This window comes from Mesoplodon bidens (assembly GCF_964165515.1).
Source record: "Mesoplodon bidens genome assembly, chromosome: 4".
Taxonomy (NCBI): Eukaryota; Metazoa; Chordata; class Mammalia; order Artiodactyla; family Ziphiidae; genus Mesoplodon; species Mesoplodon bidens.
The window spans coordinates 121,158,180-121,179,633 of NC_138160.1; the positions used below are offsets into that span (position 1 = coordinate 121,158,180).

At 42.4% G+C, this 21,454-nt stretch overlaps 2 protein-coding genes across 2 annotated transcripts in view; one reads left to right on the forward strand and one right to left on the reverse strand.

Annotated features, from left to right (window-relative positions):
* Nucleotides 1-319: 319 nt before the first annotated feature.
* The window catches only part of NDFIP1 (Nedd4 family interacting protein 1), a 54,389-nt gene continuing 33,254 nt past the window's right edge, over nt 320-21,454 (forward strand). Inside the window, exon 1 of the mRNA XM_081231126.1 lies at nt 320-591. Coding sequence (XP_081087252.1) covers nt 529-591 — 63 coding nt within the window. The 5' untranslated portion in view covers nt 320-528. The remainder of the gene's footprint in view (nt 592-21,454) is intronic.
* LOC308616185 (calmodulin-alpha-like) lies at nt 19,802-21,028 on the reverse strand. The gene is given in 2 exon segments (XM_081232346.1): nt 19,802-20,173; nt 20,176-21,028. Coding segments are annotated over 2 exon segments (690 nt in total). The 5' UTR covers nt 20,762-21,028; the 3' UTR covers nt 19,802-20,069.

Here is a 21,454-nt window from a genome sequence, read left to right on the forward strand (position 1 = left end):
GGCTGTCTCAACCTCCCTGGGCGCCAACGACCTCTACAATGGGGCTGTGGCCCTCGTGTCTGGGGTTTGTGATGAGGGTTAGAAGTGACACGCAGGGGAAGCTCGGTGCTTGGAACGAGGGGCCCATTACCAGCGTCGCCCTCTCTGCGGTGACCTGGGAGCAACCGGGTTTCGGGCGGAACCCACTCCGAAGCCTCAGCCTCGGGGTGCGGGAGGAGGGGCGGAGCCCACCAGGGGCGGGGGCACCGCGGGGCGAGGCCGGGCCGGGCGGGCCGGGCGGCGCGAGTCGGGGGCGGGGCGGCGGCGCAGCGTCGTCGTCGTCGTCCCCGCCTCCTCCCCAGGGCCCGCGTCGGAACCTCGGTAGCCGCGGCGCGTACAGCCCGAGGAGAGCGGCGGGCCTGGCAGCGGCGGTGGCCACCGAGACCCACCCGAGGCACCTCCCCGTCGGCCTCCCGGCGCCCCCAGGCCGCAGCGCCCGCGCACCTTCAGCTCGCTCGCTCGCCCTCCTTCCCTGCGGCCGGCTGCGCCATGGCGTTGGCGTTGGCGGCGCTGGCGGCGGTGGAGCCGGCCTGCGGCAGCCGGTACCAGCAGGTAAGCAGCGCCCAGTGTCTCCCCGGCCCTGCCCTACCCGCTGGCCGCTTCAGGCCTCCTCTCCGGCCCCGCCTGTGGCCAACTCGATGCCGCGGCTTGGCAGGCCGCGCTGGGCCTGGGCGGGCCGGGCGGGCCCCGGGCTCGAATTCGAGGCGGCCGCGAGCTGGGCCTGTCCCTCCGCCACCCGGGCCGGGACTTGGGCGGTGGAAAAACCTCTGCCCCGCAGTGCTTCTCGCATTGCCCACGGCGGGCGGGTCCCCGGGTCGGAACCCGCGACCCTCCGGAGGCGTCGACCAGGGGACATTCAGTTTTCCTTTTTCCACCTTGAATTTGATGTCACTGGAAAGAAAGAAAAAAAAGCGTGAGATGGAAAAGGAAACTGGGTGGAGAGGAAAGATTAAAATCGCTGCTACTGCTGCCGATGGCTCTCCGCAGCGAGATGCGATTACTCAGGGTTTCAGAGCCTAGTCTGCTCGTCGAAACCCATCCCCCTCGCTTGCGTTTTAAGACAAAAGTCAAAATGAGACGAGGAACAAGTCCGCAGTTCGCAGTAGATTTGGGAAAGGCGATTAACTGGCGATGTCCCTAAAATGTCGAGCTACGTTGCAGGCTGCAGGGCGTGTGCCTGAGTGTATGTTTTCAGAGATTGGAAATGACGTTTAAGGAGATTGAATAGCATAGCTGGGGAGAAAATGTATAGGAGATGATTGGATTATTATCTCGGGTACGATTTCTAAATTGAGGCCCTAGGGAAAACAGCTGCTTGTTTTACTCGCCTGTCTGTAGCCGGGTTTCCCTCGGAAATTCGGGAAGACATTTTGCAGGGTTTTTAGAGGTATTCAGTCTAAGACATCGTAATTGTGGGAACTGAGCCAGGTGGTAACTGATGTTGATTGGAACCGCAGGTAACTGCTTACATTTTGTTTCAGATGCTTTCACTATAATTTGCGTACAAATGGCAATCGTGCTTTTATGAAATTAAATGCCCTGTCATAGATGATCTACAGTTTTATATTTTAGAAGTGAGGAAAACCAGTATGATTAAAACATGTAGATTAATCCTGGTGGGGCCAGTTACTGGGTTGTTCTGATGTCGTCAGCCCTCTGTTGTAATTTCCTCCCTCCTACAGCCCAACTCCTGATATGACTGATTTTAAGAATTTAGCTTTTTGGTTTCATAAGCACGCCCAAATTGTGGCAGTGCAGTCTAGTCCTTAGATCTCTCACAGCCTGGGGTACATGCTTTTTTGTATGACCTTGGGCAAGGCCCTGGGTTCCTCCCTGCTTTAGTAAAATATGATTGACAGGTATCACTTAACTGTCACCAAGGTGTTCACAAATCACATGTACCCCATCGTATGATTTAATTCATTCTTTTCATCCTGCCTTGGATAAGGCAAAGAAGCAAAAAGCTGTGGCTTTTCTTTGTACTGCCATCTTCTTGAGCTATTAGGTAATGCTGACATAACGCTAGAATACAAAAAATTTGATGGAGTAACAAAATTACGTATTTCTCAGCGTAGTGTTTAATAGCTTTTAATATGCAGAACAGAGGTATGTTAAGGACAGGCCATCTTTTTTATTTTTCAAAACATTATTTTGAAGAAATCTTCAAAAAAAAAAAAGAATGAAAGACCTAATCTTCCTAGAAAAATTGCAGAATGTGAAAGCCAAAAAAACCCAAAACCCCACACCAAAAACCTATCACATATAGATAACCAAAGTTAATATTTTGTGTATTCTTGTGGACTCATAGCTGTGTAAGTATACATGAGTGTATATAACTGTACATGTACAGATAAGGAAAGTTAATATTGATTGAGCATTTATTATGTGCCAGTCATGGTACTAAGTGCTTTATATCTATTATTTCACTTAATCCTCACAAAACCCCTTCGAGGCAGCGTTTGGTATTGTATAGATGACAAGTCAAGACTCCCTAGAGGCTCAGTAACTTGCTCAAGGTCACAGCTTCTAAGTAGTGATTACAAGGATAAATACATGCTCATCTACTTAAAACACAGGCTTATGACCCAAATATAAGCATATGCATTAGCAGATATATACATGTGCATATGTATTCTCTTATGTACCCATACATACATATACAGGCACATCTTTGTACATACGTGCAGTTCCATGGGCCCCTGATTATACTTGCACACACTTTGTGCATATGTGCACATGTATGTTTACATACCCACATGTTCTCAAATACATGTGCATTCACAAATTTGCACGTGTGCACATATATGTACAAGGGCACACAATATAGCTATATAATAAAATGGGTTCATATTTTAATGTCTGCAGAGCATGCAGTTGTATAGTTGAACCATAATTTAATCAATTGGCTGTTGTTGGTCTCTAAGGGTGTTTATAATTTTTTTCTGTCACTGAAGTTTCTTTTATATACATCTCCAACCATTTCCTTAGTATAAATTTCTCGGCGTGTAAATGCTTGGTCAGAGAATATACATATTTGAAAAGCTTTTGAATTATGGAATGTTGATGAATTGTCCAGGCAACTTGATAGGAGCATGATACTCTTTGGTTGTCACAAAGGGCCGTTCTGACTTCTATTTGATCTGGTTAGTCAAATTGAGCTGGTCCTCTAGTGAAGTAAGTGTAATGGAAAACTGTATGATTCATTCATAAATGCAAACAGTGGTTTTGCCTTTATGGTCTTTTGATTGGTAGAGCAATATGTGCACAACTTAGCATTACCACAGACTATACAGATAGGCTGGGCTCATAGGTTTCCTGTCGCTTTATTTTTCCCTTTTTGCATTTTGAAACTGAGGTTGTGTGTCCAAACATTCTGAAGCACTGTTTCAGGAAGCTCTAGGTAGGCCCAGTGTTGAGAAACCTGTTGTGTTTTCGTCTCTCTGAGGATGTTTACCCTGTTCATCCATTCCAAGCCTTCTTTGCCTCACTGTAATAGATCTTTGGCTATATCATGCATTTTGCCAAATACTTCCTGAAATGTTTTGAGATATTTGGATTTCAATCCATTGAAAGTAGGCAATGATGACACTGCCATATAGGCTTAAAAATAGACTGCAGAGGGCTTCCCTGGTGGCGCAATGGTTAAGAATCCGCCTGCCAGTGCAGGGGACACGGGTTCGAGCCCTGGTCTGGGAAGATTCCCACATGCCGGGGAACAACTAAGCCTGCACGCCACAACGACTGAGCCTGTGCTCTAGAGCCCACGAGCCACAACTACTGAGCCCGCGTGCCACAACTACTGAAGCCCGCACACCTAGAGCCCGTGTTCCGCAAGAGAAGCCACCGCGATGAGAAGCCTGTGCACCGCAACAAAGAGTAGCCCCCACTTGCCACAACTAGAAGAAGCCCGTGCGCTGCAACGAAGACCCAGTGCAGCCAAAAAAAAAAAAAGACTGCAGAATGTTTACTTTTAGATCTGACTCCCTGTCTGCTAAAGAATTTGCTCGCTTGTGGGCATCACTAATAAGTTTCTGTTGTAGTCTGGTGACATTGTAAAGCAGTTTGGGGTAAGTTCTTTCAGGATTGTGAAGGAAGGTTTTGATAGATGAAGGAAAGAATTTCATCTCCGGCAGGCCAAACTTTTTCATGTTCAAGTGTTATATGATGTTATGATCCTAGAGGAAGGAGTGAGTGGTGCCCATGTGGTTTTATTTTTTTATTTTTATTTTTTTTAGTTACAGAAATATCATGGAATGCCCCTTAGGATGTCATGTCAAGATTTTGAGGTTATTTGGTGTATTTGTGGCCTCTATTGCCAATGATCAAAGAAAACTTTTATAAAAATACTGAGAAGATGGGTAGAATTATTTCTTAGAAGAATTTTTTTAGTTGTGGTAAAATATATATGAAGTTTTACCATTTTAACTGTACACTGTTTTTAAGTGTAGTAGTTTTTGTTTTTTGTTTTTTGGCTGCATTGGGTCTTTATTGCTGCGCTCGGGCTTTCTTTAGTTGCAGCGAGCGGGGACTACTGTTCGTGGCAGTGCGCGGGCTTCTAATTGCGGTGGCATCTCATTGCAGAGCACGAGCTCTAGGCGGCGGGCTGCAGTAGTTGTGGCTCATGGGCTCTAGAGTGCAGGCTCAGTCGTTGTGGCTCACGGGCTTAGTTGCTCCGTGGCATGTGAGATCTTCCCGGACCAGGGATCGAACCCGTGTCCCCTGTATTGGCAGGCGGATTCTTTTTTTTTTTTTTTTTTTTTGCGGTACGCGGGCCTCTCACTGTTGTGGCCTCTCCTGTTGGAGAGCACAGGCTCCGGATGCGCAGGCTCAGCGGCCATGGCTCACGGGCCCAGCCGCTCCATGGCACGTGGGATCTTCCCGGACCGGGGCACGAACCCACGTCCCCTGCATCGGCAAGCGGACTGTCAACCACTGTGCCACCAGGGAAGCCCTGGCAGGCGGATTCTTAACCAACCACTGTCTACGAGGGAAGTCCCAGTTCAGTGTTATTAAGTACATTCACATTGTTGGGCAGTCTTCACCACCATCCATTTCCAGAAACTCCATACCCCTTAAACAATAACTCTATTTCCCCCTCCCAAGCCCCTGACAGCCAACATTCTGCTTTTTGTCCATGAATTTGATTACTCTAAGTACCTCATATAAGTGGAATCATATAGTATTTGTTCCTGCTGACTGGCTTATTTCACTCAGCATAATGTCCTCCAGGTTCTTCCATGTTGTAGCATATGTCAGAATTTCCTTCCATTTTAAGGCTAAATAATATTCCATTGTATGTGTATACTATATTTTGTTTATCTACTTTTTGGCCATTGTGAATAATGCTGCTGTGAATATGGCTGAACAAGTATCAAAAGAGTCCCAGCTTTCAATTCTTTTGGATATATTGTTGAATTTGTACAATTTGTAGGTTTTACCATATGAACCAACAATTTGTAGAGTTGTTCGTTCATATGGTATTGTTATTTTTAATTTTTTGAGGAACTGCCATACTGTTTTCCATAGCAGTGCACTGTTTTATATTCCAACCAGCAGTGCATAGGTATTCCAATTTTGTCATATCCTCATCAACACTTGTTATTTTCTGTTTTGCTTTTGACAAAGCCATCTTAATGGGTGTGAAGTGGCATCTCATAATGGTTTTGGTTTGCATTTCCCTAATGATTAGTGATATTGAGCATCTTTTTATGTGCTTGTTGGCCATTTGAATATCGTTGGAAAAATGTGTATTCAAGTCCTTTGCCAATTTTTGAATTGGGCAAATTCAAAAATTCAAATTTTTGAATTGTTTGCTTTTTGTTGTTGAGTTGTAGGCATAATTTCTTTTTTTTTAAATTGAAGTATAGTTGATTTACAATATTGTGTTAGTTTCAGGTGTACAACATAGTGATTCAGTATTTTCGCAGATTATACTCCATTATAGGTTATTACAAGATACTGGGTATAATTCCCTTTATGTGTATATTCTTGTTGCTTATCTATTTTATATGTAGTAGCTTGTATCTGTTAATCTCATACCCCTAGTTTGTCCCTCCCTCCTTCCCTCTCCCCTTTGGTAACCACAAATTTGTTTTCTATATCTGTGAGTCTGTTTGTTTTGCATATACATTCATTTGTATTATTTTTTAGATTCCACATATAAGTGATATCATACAGTATTTGTCTTTCTCTGACTTATTTCACTAAGCATAATATTCTCTAGGTCCACCCACTTGCTGCAGATGGCAGTATTTCATTCTTTTTTGTGGCTGAGTAATATTCCATTGTATGTATATATTAAGAAGATAATGGTGTGTGTGTTTGTGTGTGTGTATCTCACATCTTCTTTATGTACATTTTCAACTTTTTACTATGAAAATTTCAAACATATACAAAAATTTAGTGTAATAAATCGTACGTACCCCATCATTCAGCTTCAACAATTATCAACAAATGGCTAATCTTGGGACTTCCCTGGTGGTCCAGTGGTTAAGAATCTGCCTTCCACATATACAATGGAGTATCACTCAGCCAAAAAAAGAAACGAAATTGAGTTATTTGCAGTGAGGTCGTTGGACCTAGAGACTGTCATACAGAGTGAAGTAAGTCAGAAAGAGAAAAACAAATACTGCATGCTAACACATATATGGAATCTAAAAAAAAAAAAAAAGGTTCTGAAGAACCTAGGGGCAGGACAGGAATAAAGATGCAGACGTAGAGAATGGACTTGAAGACACGGGGAGGGGGAAGGGTAAGCTGGGACTAAGTGAGAGAGTGGCATGGACATATATACACTACCAAATGTAAAATAGATAGCTAGTGGGAAGCAGCTGCATGGCATAGGGAGATCAGCTCAGTGCTTTGTGTCCACCCAGAGGGGTGGGATAGGGAGGGTGGGAGGGAGACGCAAGAGGAAGGGGATATAGGGATATATGTATGCATATAGCTGATTTACTTCGTTATACAGCAGAAACTAACACAACATTGTAAAGCAATTATACTGCAATAAGGACGTTAAAAAAAAAAAAAAAGAATCCACCTTCCAATGCAGGCGATGCAGGTTCGATCCCTGGTTGGGGAGCTAAGGTCCCACATGCCACGGGGCAACTAAGCCCACACACCAGAACTAGAGAGAAGCCCACGCGCCTCAACGAAAGATCTCACATGCCACAACAAAGATCCCGCGTGCCACAAGTAAGAACCGACACAGCCAAATAAACAAACAAACAAACAAAACAAATGGCTAATCTTTTTCATTTATACTCTCTACCATTATTTTGGAGCAAATCCTAGAAATCATATCATTTCGTCCATAAATATTTCTGTGTGTAACTCTAATGGTGTGATATTTTAAGCAGATATTATCACATGAGGAAATATGTCATGAGAGCACTTTTGTAATTTGTTATGAATGTGGAACCAGGATTTGTGAGTGTCAGGAGCTGCAGATCTGCAGCTATCCATTGTATTTGACTCACTCTCTATGAGGTGCTCTAGGAAATCCTGGCATCATCTAAACTGATGCCACCCACTGGTTTGCCTGCATATAACTTCAAATTACTTTATCCTGGACACCAATTATATTACATTACATTAAATTAGATTATAAAATAAATCTACCATGAGAGTAATTTTGTATTTTGTTAATTAAAAAAAAAGGAAGACTTGAAGAAATTCAAGTGACATTCTTTGATTTACTTGTTCTTAGGGCTTTAAAATAATTACTTTGGTTTCTTAATCATTTATTCTTACATTATCTTTGAACAAGTACAACTGTTTAGTGGAATCATATTCTTGTAGTAGTGGATAATGCCCATTTAGTTAAAGCAGCTTTTAACATTTTAATTAGAGATTACTGTTGAGAATCAACTTGGTGATCTTATCTTTATTCTCAAGTCATTTTTACCAGTATGCCAGGCAGTTGGTGAATATCATGTATTGAATCTGTTGAATTTTATACATTCCAGTTGTAATTGCTTCTCGTGGCTGTCTAGAAAGAAGTACAGTGTATGTTGTTGCTTTCACCAAGTGTAGTAATAAAGCGAGTGTTATTAGACATCACTTTGCACATCCTTCTGTTACAGTTAGTCTCATTTTTTCTGAATACCACAATTTATATTAAAAGTTCTAAATACCAGCTCTAAATATTGATCCAATTTAAGAACATTTCTAGTGAAATATTTTCTTACTGATTAAAGCAGTTTCTTTCACGTGTATTATATATTTATTCTCCCCTAGCAATTTAGTATAATCTTTGACAGTTTTTCTTTTAAATTTGTGTATTGCAATAATATCAGTTAGTAGTAAATCAGAGGCTTGAATGTGATTTGGAGGTCTTTCTGGAGATTGGATATTTATGAATAGACATACAAAGGTTTAGGGAGGGTTTCTGTTTAATAACAATTTCATTTTATTTGTCATTCAATGTTTAAATGTGGCATTAAATGTTAAACATTTCTTGTGATAAAATAGTACACAGATACATTCTTTATATACTGGAGTCAAACAGTAACTTGTAAAGGAAAACTTGACTTCCCTTCTAGTCTCTCCCCAGAGGTGTAACTGCTTCTTAAGTTTGGTGTGCGTTCTTCAGGCTTTCTTCCTTTCCTTTAAAAAAAAAATGTTAAAAGTGTTAAATATTTAAAAATAAACTTTACTTTTTGTAACATTTTTAGATTTTCAGAAACATTGAAGATAGTAGTTTCTGTATATCCCAGACCCAGTTTCCCCTTTAACATCTTATATTAGTGTGGTACATTTGTGACAATTAATGAACCAGTATTGATATGTTGTTATTAACTAAAGTCCATACTTTATTCAGATTTTCAGTTTTTATCTATGTGTTTTTTCTGTTCCACATTACATTTGGTCATCGTATCTCCGTAGGCTCCTCTTGACTGTGACAGTTTCTCAAGTTTTCCATGTTTTTGATGACCTTTACAGTTTTGAGGAGTATTCGTCAGTTATTTGAAGGATGTCCCTGAATTGGGATTTGTTCGTTGCTTTTCTCATGATTAGACTGGCGTTGTGGGTTGGAGGGAGGAAGACCACAGAGGTAAAGTGCCATTTTACATCATGTCATATCAAGAATGTATACTGTCCCCATGACTTACCACTGTTGATGTTGACCTTGATCATCTGGCTGAAGTAGTGTTTGTCAGATCTCTCTACGTAAAATGACTCTTTCCCCCCTTTTGTACTGTGCTCTGTGGAAGGAAGTCACTGTGGTCACTATGCACAGCCTATACTTAAGGTTTGGGGAGTTAAGTTCCACCACCTCACTGGGGGCAGTGTATCTACGTAAATTATTTGGAATTTTTCTGCATGGGACATTTGTCTCTTCTCCATTAATTTATTTTATTCAGTGATACTAGTATGAACTCATTAATTTTATTCTTTGGGTTATAAGCCAACACTATTTTATTTTGTTGCTCACATTGTTCCAGCTTAGGCCATTGGGATCTCTTTCAGTTGGCACTTGTATCCCTTTGACAGAGCTCCATCTTTGTGGTTTTTTAAAGCACTTCCTTACTTTTTGGCACCAGGCTCACAATGTATATTTTCTGTGCCATCCTGGAATCAGCCATTTCTCCAAGGAACCCTGGTTCCTTTTATTGGAGAATGATGTTAGAAACCAAGATCTGTGCTCAGTGCTGCTGGTGTGTCATTGCTTCTAGGCCTTCTAGGCTGACAGAGTAAAGAAATATATGTGTGTGTGTACGTCCATAAACATTTCATATGTAACCATCTATCTATAATAAACTGACTCTAATCCATTACTACATGGATCACTGTAGCCTCCTCCCCTCTCATCTTTCAACTTCTACTCCAGCAATGAGAGACCTGGCTCCTCCCACCTGCCATCCATTTACTTAAGTTAACTTCAGTTCTAATGTACATGTGTAGCAGTATCAGAATTGTTAACTTACACCCCTGTGGGAAACAGTTTTGTCAACTAGAGGACAGGGCATATGTACAGTTTCTTTTGCCTTTAGTCTTATAAAGACTACTCATTTCCAAAGTTACTTAGGTACTTATGTCACCACCTTTTCTTCTCACTCTCTTTAATGAGGTGGTTTCATGAATTTATAATACAGTTACATTGTTTTGTCACATTCCGCATACCATCCTGGGAACCACCAACCACCTAACATTTTTTTTTCACATACATTAAAGTTCATACATTATTTCACATACATTAAATTTTTTTATTGTATTTCACATACATTAAAGTTCACCCCTTGTGTTATAAAGTTCCGTAGGTTTAGACAAATACAAGTTTTGACAAATGTATAGCATCCTTTTTGGTTTTGGTTTTTGTTTTTCAAACAGTACTTTTAAAGAAAAATGATGAGTGATTTCTCATTCTTATTTTCCAAATTTTCCACTAATGATCATGTTTTGCTTCTTTTTAAAATATTCCTTAAAAAATTTTTTTATTTGGAAGTAAATAAAAGCTGCAGGAACAGTGTAAAATAATACCCATATAGTATGTATTGCCCAGATTCATCATAAACATTAAGATTTGATTAGCAATGACTACAATCCTATAAAAATTGAAAGTACTACAGGTAAAACTCAAGTCCTTTTAGCCACCACCAATTCTTTCTCCATGGAACTCAGTGCTTATTTTGCTGTTTACTTTGTTATTAAATTTTAAAAATTTGTTTTGTCCTTGTTAAATTTAGGTGAAATTTTGTGGACCGTGTAGTCAGGAATATAGTGTTTTTAGTATTTTGAAGCTTTCATTTTAGGAGCTTTATGATATAACATCCAAACTTTAACACATATAACTTTGTGTTAAAAAGCAGTTTTAGAAGGGTATCTTCAGTATCTGGAAGGCTCAATTTGGACATTAAGTAGAAGCTGATTCAGGAGAACAAAAAAGGACTTTATCAAAACATTAATCAGTAATATATTGCCTGACTTCTGCAATGAAGTATGTAGTTGTCATATGACTGTGGGCTAGAACTTCAATCTCTTTCTAGCTTTATTTTTCCTTTCATAAAATGAAGTAGTAGTTAGATTAAATCATTTTGTCTCCTTCCAGCTTTATGATTGATTGTTTTTGTTTGTAGAAGTTGGTGGCTTTGATCCAAAGAGACAGCGTTCTATTGATGATTTAGCAAATTTCTTTCATGATGAATAATTATTTTTGAAAATGATGTCAGTAAATATATATGCCCAGTAGATTTTTTTTAAATGGTTTAAAAAAATAGAAAAATCTCTTTAATATCATGTTTTAAAAGAGTAAGTCACTGGTGAGTACAGAGTACTGTTTTGTAATTTCCCACTAGTTAAAACATTCTGTTTGTAGGTCTTTTCCTTCTGGTTAGCTTCAAACAAACATGGTATATCATGACAAAAAGTTAATGATGTGGGACTTCCCTGGTGGCGCAGTGGTTAAGAATCCGCCTGCCAATTCAGGGGACACGGGTTCGAGCCCTGGTCCAGAAAGATCCCACATGTCACAGAGCAAACTAAGCCCATGTACCGCAACTACTGAGCCCGTGTGCCAGAACTACCAAAGACCGCGCACCTAGAGCCCGTGCTCCACAACAAAGAGAGGCCACCACAATGAGAAGCCCACACACCGAAACAAAGAGTAGCCCCGCTCGCTGCAACTAGAGAAAGCCTACGCGTAGCAACGAAGACCCAACGCAGCCAAAAATAGATAGATAAATAAATTTTTTTTTAAAGTTAATGATGCTTTTAGAAATCAGGAAAGTTAATCAGTAATTTAAAATTTTTTCAAATAAACTATTTTTAAGAGCAATTTTAGGTTCACAATAAAATCAATAATCTTTTAAAAGGAAGAAAATACCAATTTAAAACGTTTTTTTAGCTTTTTTAAAAGAAACTGGCTCTTGATTTCTAGTATTCTTATTCACTGCTTTTAGTAGTTGCATTTTCAGAAGTTTGGAAAATCTCATGTTATTATAGAAATAGTATAAGAAGTATGAATTGAGGGTTATCTGCAGCCTTGGGGATCTTACACATGATTGATTGTTGATACGAGATTCTTTTCAACACTTGTCCTTGTGAAGCAGAATTGCATTTTCAGATGTAATAGTATTTTAGAGTGTACATACTTAAAATCGGTTCTACTCAGTCATGCATGTGAGGGTGGGTAGCATTAATGCTGTCAAACACATTGGTCCAATTTCATTTTAGGTGAGAGAGTTAATTGAGGTGATCACAGTTATGTGATGTTGTAAGCTTTACAGCCATCTTGTCACCATTCAGCTCTGGTCAAAATGACTAGCTGAGTCGAGGTGGAGAAAAGGCAAATTATGCTGGGCATGAAAGGTAATCATTGGCTTATTATATTAGCTTCACCATTATTTGGAAGGTTAAAATATATTATTTTTTATGTATCAGTTAGGTTTAAGGTAATCCAAATGCCATTTTATATTTAGGACTTCACATTTTAGTGAAAATATTTAAGTGAGAATCTGTAATTGTGTTTGAAAGAATCTCAACAATTTCCAGGGTATACCTTTTTAACACTGATTTTGTATTTCTCTTAGCAGGTTGCTCTAACTATTATTTAGCTGTACCTAGTTAATGCTGTAGTTATTTCTAAGAAGTGAACTTTTTTTCCCATGAGAAAAATATAGACTGACTTTCAAATACTACAGTGATATTACAAAAGAATATTTAATGATGAAGGAAAATTCTACCATGTAGTGAGTGAAAAAGGTTATAAGATGATTTGTATTCCCCCAGAAGGCTGGAAGGATATCTGAAAGATGGGATTGTGGTGGTTTTTATTTTCTTCTCTGTATTTTTGTCAAGTTTTCTCCTTGTGAGCCTAGGAATCTTAGAAAAAAGAATTTTTAAAAATCGCTCTGTGCTGTTTATTCTTATGAAAATGTTACTTTTATGCTTGTCTTATGTATAGAGTATACTTTTCTCCCCCCAAATTTGTATCTTGGTTTTTAAAGTGTCAAGCTTCCATTCATCAAAGACTTTTCATCTTATGAGCCATTTGTAATCTACGTAATAAGGCATTTATGAAGTGCCAGCTTGCATGTTAAATATTATGGAATGCAAAAGGATGTGCCACGGGCCTTCCTAATTAAAAGTTTACTAAGTGCCTGTAGACTGCTGCTTTGTTTGTCCTTGTTCCTTCGCATCTTCCCTTCCTTTTCTTCTTTCCCTTACTTTTATTTTTATTTATTTATTTTAAAATTATTATTATTATTTTTTGCGGTACGCGGGCCTCTCACTGTTGTGGCCTCTCCTGTTGCGGAGCACAGGCTCTGGATGTGCAGGCTCAGTGGCCAGGGCTCATGGGCCCAGCCGCTCCACGGCATGTGGGATCTTCCCGGACCGGGGCTCGAACCTGTGTCCCCTGCATCGGCAGGCGGACTTTCAACCACTGTGCCACCAGGGAAGCCCTCCCTTACTTTTAGTACCCAGCACAATTTGATGCATATAGTAAGTATTCACTAAATACCTGTTGAGTGACTTCAATCCATGAGAATGTATTATGGTATTGATACAATATTAATTATATTAATTTAGAAAATAAGATAGTAGATAAAAGGCATTATCTGGAGATGGAAGAGATCACCTACTTCCAGAGACTTCTTAGGAAGCTTCTGAGAAGATGTAACTTGAGCCTGGCCTTGAAGGATAGGTAAGAGGTAGATGGGGGAGACCAGGACTTGGGAGAAGGGGTGGAGATGGACTCTCATGATTTGTTGTTTCCCTGGGGAACTTGTTCCACTTCGTGGAATACATCACCTTCTCTGGCCAGGAGGTCTCCTGTTGCTCTGCTTCTTCTACCTGGAATGCTCCCTTCTTCCCAGCTCCCCTCTCAGTTTAGGTAGTCTGTCCTAAGGGGAGTTTGAGTACCTCCCCTCTCCCCCAGTAAGGTTAGTTTCCCATGAATACGAGATTACTCTTTCATGACATATTTTGTAATCACATTTTAATCTTTTTTTAATTTATTTTCATATCTTACATATAGTTATACTTACATATAGGTTAGAGTCAGATAGATCTTACAGGCTTATTACCCAAAACAGCAGTCTCCTGCTTACTTGCCTGCTTCTTAGCTCTTTCTTTTGCTGTTTCGCTGTTATCTGTGAAGGTAAAAAACATTTATAGGGTGTTACTTCTTGATTTTTCAGTTTTCAGGGTTTAAAAAATTTTTTTAATTGACTTACCACTAGGAGATTTAAGGATTTAGCTCTCTTTTACCACCCTCCCACAACTGCATGTACTCCCATTTCCTGTCTCTCCATTTTTCTAGTATAGTTATATCCACAGTGTAGTTAGATCAGTATTCAGTATTTACAGTAATATGTTGTATGCTGTGGTTACTTTTCCTTGCCTGACAGTACCTTATTTTCCCTAAAGTTAACAAATTTTTTTGTTTGCCTAATTTTCTAAGTATGTATCATAAATTGCTTATTAACATGAATTCATCCTCAGACTCTCACTTAATAATCTTAATGGTTTTTGGTTTTTTTTTTTTTTAGATTTAATTAATTAATTTATTTATTTATTGGCTGTGCTGGGTCTTCGTTGCTGTGCGCGGGCTTTCTCTAGTTGTGGTGAGCAGGGTCTACTCTTTGTTGTGGTGCGTGGGCTTCTCATTGCGGTGGCTTCTCTTGTCGCGGAGCACGGGCTCTAGGGGCGCGGGCTTCAGTAGTTGTGGCTCGTGGGCTCAGTAGTTGTGGCTCGCAGTCTCTAGAGCTCAGGCTCAGTAGTTGTGGTGCACGGGCTTAGTTGCACCATGACATGTGGGATCTTCCCGGACCAGGGCTCGAACCCATGTCCCCTGCATTGGCAGGCGGATTCTTAACCACTGCACCACCAGGGAATCCCCTCTTAATAGTTTTTTGATATGCTCAAACACATCAGATATTTTATTGATTTCATTGTTGGGGTGGTGTGTGTGGCTCTTTCCTGGTTTTTTGACTTGTTCTAGAAGGCTGTTCTCAAGGTCTGCTGTTTAGTTGTTATCCTAGGGATTTCCTTTTCCAACTTTTTAAATTGAAGCCCTTTCCCTTGATTCACATCTTTTTTTTTCTTGGTTTATTGTCTCATATCCATGGAACATACACTCCAGTATCTTTCTGAGGAAGAATGCATGGGGGTTAAACTTTTTTTTTTTTTTTTTTAATCTTCACCCTTACTTCGACTTCTGGGTTGGAAACATTTTCCTTTAGAATTCTGAAAGCCATTTGTTGCATTGCCTTCTAGGTTCCACTATTAGGAAGACTGAAGCCAATTGTGATGTCTGATTCTTTAAATGTGGCCTACTTTCTCTGTTTCTCTGGAAACCTTTAGGAGCTTCTTTATGTCCCCAGTGTTGTTAAATTTCACTATGTTGTACCTTGGTGTAGATCTGTTTACATCTGTTGTGCTAGGCACTCAGTGGGTCCTTTCGGTCTAGAAGCTCACGTCCATTAGTTCTGGGAAATTTTAAAAAGTGTTTGTTTGACTTTTTTTTCTCTGCTTTAATTTTTTTTTCCTTCTCTCCTTGGATCTTGGATCTTTTGTACTGATTCTTTAAAATTATTTATTATTTATTTAATTTTTAATTAATTAATTATTTATTTATTTATTTTTATTTATTTTATTTTTTTCTTTTTGCGGTATGTGGGCCTCTCACTGCTGTGGCCTCTCCCGTTGCGGAGCACAGGCTCTGGACGCGCAGGCCCAGCGGCCATGGTTCACGGGCCCAGCCGCTCCGCGGCATGTGGGATCCTCCCAGACCGGGGCACGAACCCGTATCCCCTGCATCGGCAGGCGGACTCTCAACCACTGCGCCACCAGGGAGGCCCTAATTATTTATTTATTTGGCTGTGCTGTGTCTGAATTGCAGCACGTGGGATCTAGTTCCCCCACCAGGGATCGAACCCAGGCTCCATACATTGGGAGCACGGAGTCTTAACCATTGGACCACCAGGGAAGTCTCTTAAAATTTTTTTTAACCTCTTTTCAATTTTCACCTGTTTTTCTCTACTTTCTATGAGAGATTCTCAATTTTATATTCTAACTCTTTGATAAAATTTTAATAATCTGTTATTTTTAATTTTCAAAAACTCTTTAATTATCCCTACCCCCTATTTTAGTAGCACACTGTCCTCGTTTTATGGTTTTAATTTTTTTCTCTTATTTCTCTGAGATTACAGAAAGTTTTTTTCTTTCCTTTTAAAGTTTACACCTTCCTGCATAGTTCTTTCCTCCGTGTTGCATTTATTCTCTTTGCTTTGGTCTTTTATGACCTTTTAGTTAGAAGTATGTGGTGATCTTTGCCTGCTTGGTTAAGAGTGCACAATGAGTAAAGCAGTTTGGAAGCTCAGTATGCTTGATGGAACTTCTTGTGGGGGGGGGGGGCTTCTTGCCTTCTAATCTAACTAGGTTGTTTCTTTGAGTGACAGTGTTTTTAGATCTTTCTTCTTGGGCTGGTCAGTTTCCCCAGAGGATAGGCCTGGCTGTTACTGTTCTGGGAGCTGATTGGCGGAGGAAGACTGGGATATCTCAAGGTTTAGTACATAAAGCTCTCACTTAATCACTCTTTTCTGATACGCTGTTCTTTCTCCTAAGATCTGGTGTCTCCAGTCCAGACCTCTCCACCTCAGTCTCTCCAGAGAGAGTCTTCTAATGGGGATTCCGGGAGCTATGTTTGTTTAACTGGGTCTCCAGGATTCCCTGGTGGCACAGTGGTTAAGAATCCGCCTGCCAATGCAGGGGACACTGGTTCGAGCCCTGGTCCGGCAAGATCCCACATGCCCCGGAGCAACTAAGCCCGTGCGCCACAACTAGTGAGCCTGCGCTCTAGAGCCCGTGAGACACAACTACTGAGCCCACATGCCACAGCTACTGAAGCCTACGCACCTAGAGCCCGTGCTCCGCAACAAGAGAAGCCACCGCAATGAGAAACCCACACACTGCAACCAAGAGTAGCCCCCGCTCGCTGCAACTAGAGAAACCTTGCGCGTAGCAACAGAGACCCAACTCAGCCATAAATGAATGAATGAATGAATGAATAACTGGATCTCCAACTTCCCTTTCTGCTTTTAAATCTCATTTTCACTCTTATTTCCGCTGGTACCTGCTACCACTGATTCTTGAGCCTTTGGAGGGTATAGTGCAAGACAGGTTGATTTTCTGCTTTCTGGGTTAGGATTCAGGTTTCTTGGGTCTGCTGTGTACATTGTTTCCTGTCTTCCTGCTTCTGACTTGCAGGATTTATTGCTGCTTCGTCTCCTGTTAATCGATTTTGAATTTTTTTTGCTTCAAATTTAATAAAACTTTAGTAACATTTACATTTGAGAGGATTTTGGAAGGTATAAGAGGCAAATGTGTGTGTTTAATCTTCAACTGGAAAATTATGATTGTAATTACTTCTTTTGATGGTCTTTTCTTTGGTAAGCTTTAGACTTAGTGAGGTAAAAAACATCAGTCATGGCCTGACATGTTCTTTGAGCGGTGTTAATTATAAAATGCAGGCAATTATACACTTGCATATTGGAACATTCTCTGTTGGGGTGAAGGGACGGATATAAAATACTTAATGCATCTTCCTCTTGGTTCTCGTTCTTGCAGGAGAAGGGGACCTCATGACCAGGCCCAAGTTAAGGCAGCCTCTTGAATAGAATACCTTTCCCCATCCGTAATCTCTGTCCCAGTATACCGTATTCCAGGCATCATCATCATCATATAATAATAATAATAATAAGCAAGCATAGCTGAGAGAGCTCGGGTAGTTCATGGGGCTAGCAGAGCCAAGCAGGCTGCAGTCAGAATGAGTCTCTGGATTCTAGGCATGTCTGTCACTTTCTGGGGCTGTACATTTGACTTTACTATCTTATTATTTTTGAAATTATGATCATGCTTATTTTTCAAAAATATTTATTTTTGTCTGCGTCGGGTCTTAGTTGCGGTGCACGGGCTTCTGTCTAGTTGTGGCACGTGAGCTCAGTAGTTGTGGCGTGTGGCCTTAGTTGCCCTGTGGCATGTGAGGTCTTAGTTCCCTGACCAGGGATTGAACCCATGTCTCCTGCATTGGAAGGCAGATTCTTAACCACTGGACCACCCGAGAAGTCCCTTTACTATCATTTTAATGTAGAATATTCCATTTTTTGGATATGCCAATTGGTAGTTTTTAGAAGGGAAAACTTTCTAGGAATTAGTGTGATCAATCAAAATACCAATTTTCCTTCGTATGTACCACAAACATTTACTGAATACCTATTTGTACCCAATACACTATGCTAAATGTTTTATTTCCTAAGAGCTGAAGGTTGGAGAGGTCTGTTTCTCTTTTGTGTTTCTTATACTCTTGTTACCATTTCGTTTTAAAATAGGTAACTCTGGAACCATAGTGTTTTTTGTTTTTTGTTTTTCAGGTAGTCACTGTATTTTATTGGAAAACATTGATACATATTTTTCTTCACAGCTTGAACTGAACACAATATTTCCCAGTTTAAAAAAAAAAAAACCAAAACACTCCGAAAACATCCACAGCCTCATGCTTACCTGCCCTTACCCTCAGCTCTCGGCTGGGTCTCCCACTATGCCCCATCCCTCCCCTTCCCTCCCCCGGAGGTTGGGTGCCCGAGGGTGGGGATGAGAAGAGATTCTCAAAGCTGGGCAGGTCCCAGGAAAAGCCATTTGATCAACCTGGGGCTGGGGAGGGGGAGCGGAGGGCAGATGAAATGAACAGAGAGAAAAAAAAAAAAAATCCAGATGACCAAACTGCCCACTGTTGACTGAATTGTCCCAGAGGCGAAAATCAGAAGCAAGGTCACGGATCATGCTCTCGGCCGGGGAGTGTGAGGACAGGCAGGTGGGCGAGGGGAGAGGCGGGCACAGAGGCAGCACAAAGGTCGCGGAGCCAGCCAAGTCACCACAGGGGAGCAGGAGGGGCCGGCGGAGCAGGAAGCAGAGCTGCCCGTGGCCGCTGGCCCTCCAGGGCAGCTGGCCGATGGAACTGTTTTACTGCAGGCATGTTCTCTTCAGAGTGTGGTGGGGCACATCTTCCCTCTCTCCACCCCTTAGCTAGCCCAGCATGGTGTTGGACAAAATTAAAGCTTTAAGGGGCATGAAGAAAAAGAAAGGATAACCAGCATATTACAAAGCGGCCATCCCTACGTCCATTCCGACGTGGGGACCTTGATGCAGGTGGGCAGGGGCGTCACGAGGGAGCGGCACGGGACGTTAGCACCAGGTATTTACAGGACAGCTTGAGATCGCGTCAGGAGCACGGGCTGGACAATGTGCAGGGGGGTCCGGGGAGCAGCCCCACTCAGCCCCTCCTCAGGAAGCCAATCAGATGATTTCAGAAGAGCAGCCAATGGGATCTGAGCCTTGTCCACTCTCTCGGGCCCCTTCTATGAGCCGGCCTCCTCAAGTGGTAAAAGAATGCCGGCTTCCAAGCCTCCCTCACCCCTTGACCCCCTCCTGGGCCACATCCAGTCAACACCACAACTCGACCCTCCCCCCTCAGTCCTTCTGGAATGCCTCTCTCAACACCCCTGCCCCAACAGGATGCTGGGATCTGCACAGGGCTGGTCGCATGCAACAGCGAAAGCATGCAACAGCGAAAGACGAAAGGCGTGCTCTCCTGCCCCGCCCTCCGGAGGGCCTCGGCCCCTCCCCAGCAGGTCCCGGGACAGGGCTGGCAGACACCCGGCACCCAAGATATAAGAGGACATATGAAAAGAAACAAACCGAGACAGATGAGAGCCACCTGGGCTGGAGGAGGGCAGGGTCCCCCCCTCAAGGGGACGGGGGGATCATCTTATGAATGCATCAGGCCTTGGAAGATGTGAATGGAAGGGGGAAGGGCAAAAGGAAGAGATGGCAGGGGCATGGAAGGAGACTCGGGAGGAAGAGAAAGAGCAGTCATGCAGCTTGGGACAAATCTTTTGTTACTTTATCAGATTCTCAGTCAATCATTTGGTGTTTGCTAGAACCGGGGTACACAGGGGAGTGTTGAAGAGAGTGCGCACTCTGGAAGAGAAAGATCAAGAGAACGGGCATCACCAGCTGCCCGGGGGCCTTCACTTTGTAGTCATCATCTGTACAAACTCTTCGTAATTGACCTGGCCGTCTCCATCGATGTCAGCCTCTCTGATCATCTCATCCACTTCCTCATCGGTCAGCTCTCACCCAGGTTCGTCATGACGTGGCACAGCTCTGCGGCGCTGATGTAGCCATTGCCATCCTTGTCAAAGACACGGAAGGCCTCTCGGATCTCCTCCTCGCTGTCTGTATCCTTCATCTTTCTGGCCGTCATGGTCAGGAACTCCGGGAAGTCAATGGTCCCGTTCCCATCCGCGTCCACCTCATTGATCATGTCCTGCAGCTCGGCTTCAGTGGGGTTCTGTCCCAGGGATCTCATTACTGTCCCCAACTCCTTGGTGGTGATGGTGCCATCTCCATCCTTGTCAAACAGGGAGAAGGCCTCCTTGAATTCTGCGATCTGCTCCTCAGTCAACTGGTCACCCATGGCGAGACCCGGGGTGTCTGGAGCGCGGGGATCAAGGTTCCTCCAGCGGTGGCAGCAGCTGCAGCAGCTTGAGCTCCGCCACACGTCCGCGCCTCCACACTCACTGCCTGCAGCACGCACTGCCGCCGCCTGCCCCAACGGTCCCTCAACAGCCGCTGCGCGTGCCCTGCCCCGCCCGGTCCGCGCGCCACCGCCTGGAACCATAGTGTTGATGCATGTAATGCACAGTACTTTATGAAGCATGAAGTAGTGATGGGGATGCCACCTGCTGTTGATCACTCATGGAATCATCATCACTGTCCCTTCCACAGATACAGCAGTCATCTACATGTGGCTCCATACCTAGCCTTATATTATTTGGTGATTTGTAAAGTAATATGAATACTTTAGATAAATGTGAACTAGTAAGTCAAGATGGCATTAAGATTAGCTGCCATTTCTTCAGGTAGGTTTCTGTTAAAGCTACACCTCCATGCTTGCTTTAGTCAACATGTGCTAATAAGGTATCCATGATATGCCACTCACTGTTAAGTGCTGGGGTGAATACAGCAGTGAACCATGTGAAGGTCCCAGTCTGCAGAGGGCTCACAGTCTACACTGTTAACCCAGCAAGGGCTCGTGTGCCTGTGGCACAGAAAGCCAAACTCTGCCAGCGGGTATTTGCAGCAAAATAAGGGTTTATTTGAAGGTGCCAAGCAAGGAGAACTGGACAGCTTATGCTCAAAAGACCCAAACTGTCTGATGGCTTTCAGGCAAGGGTTTTTTTGTTTTTGTTTTTTTGGCTGCGTTGGGTCTTTGTTGCTGCGCGCGGGCTTTCTCCAGTTGTGGAGAGCAGGGGTTACTCTTCGTTGCCATGCGTGGGCTTCTCATTGTGGCGGCTTCTCTTGTTGTGGAGCACGGGCTCTATGTGCACAGGCTTCAGTAGTTGCAGCACAT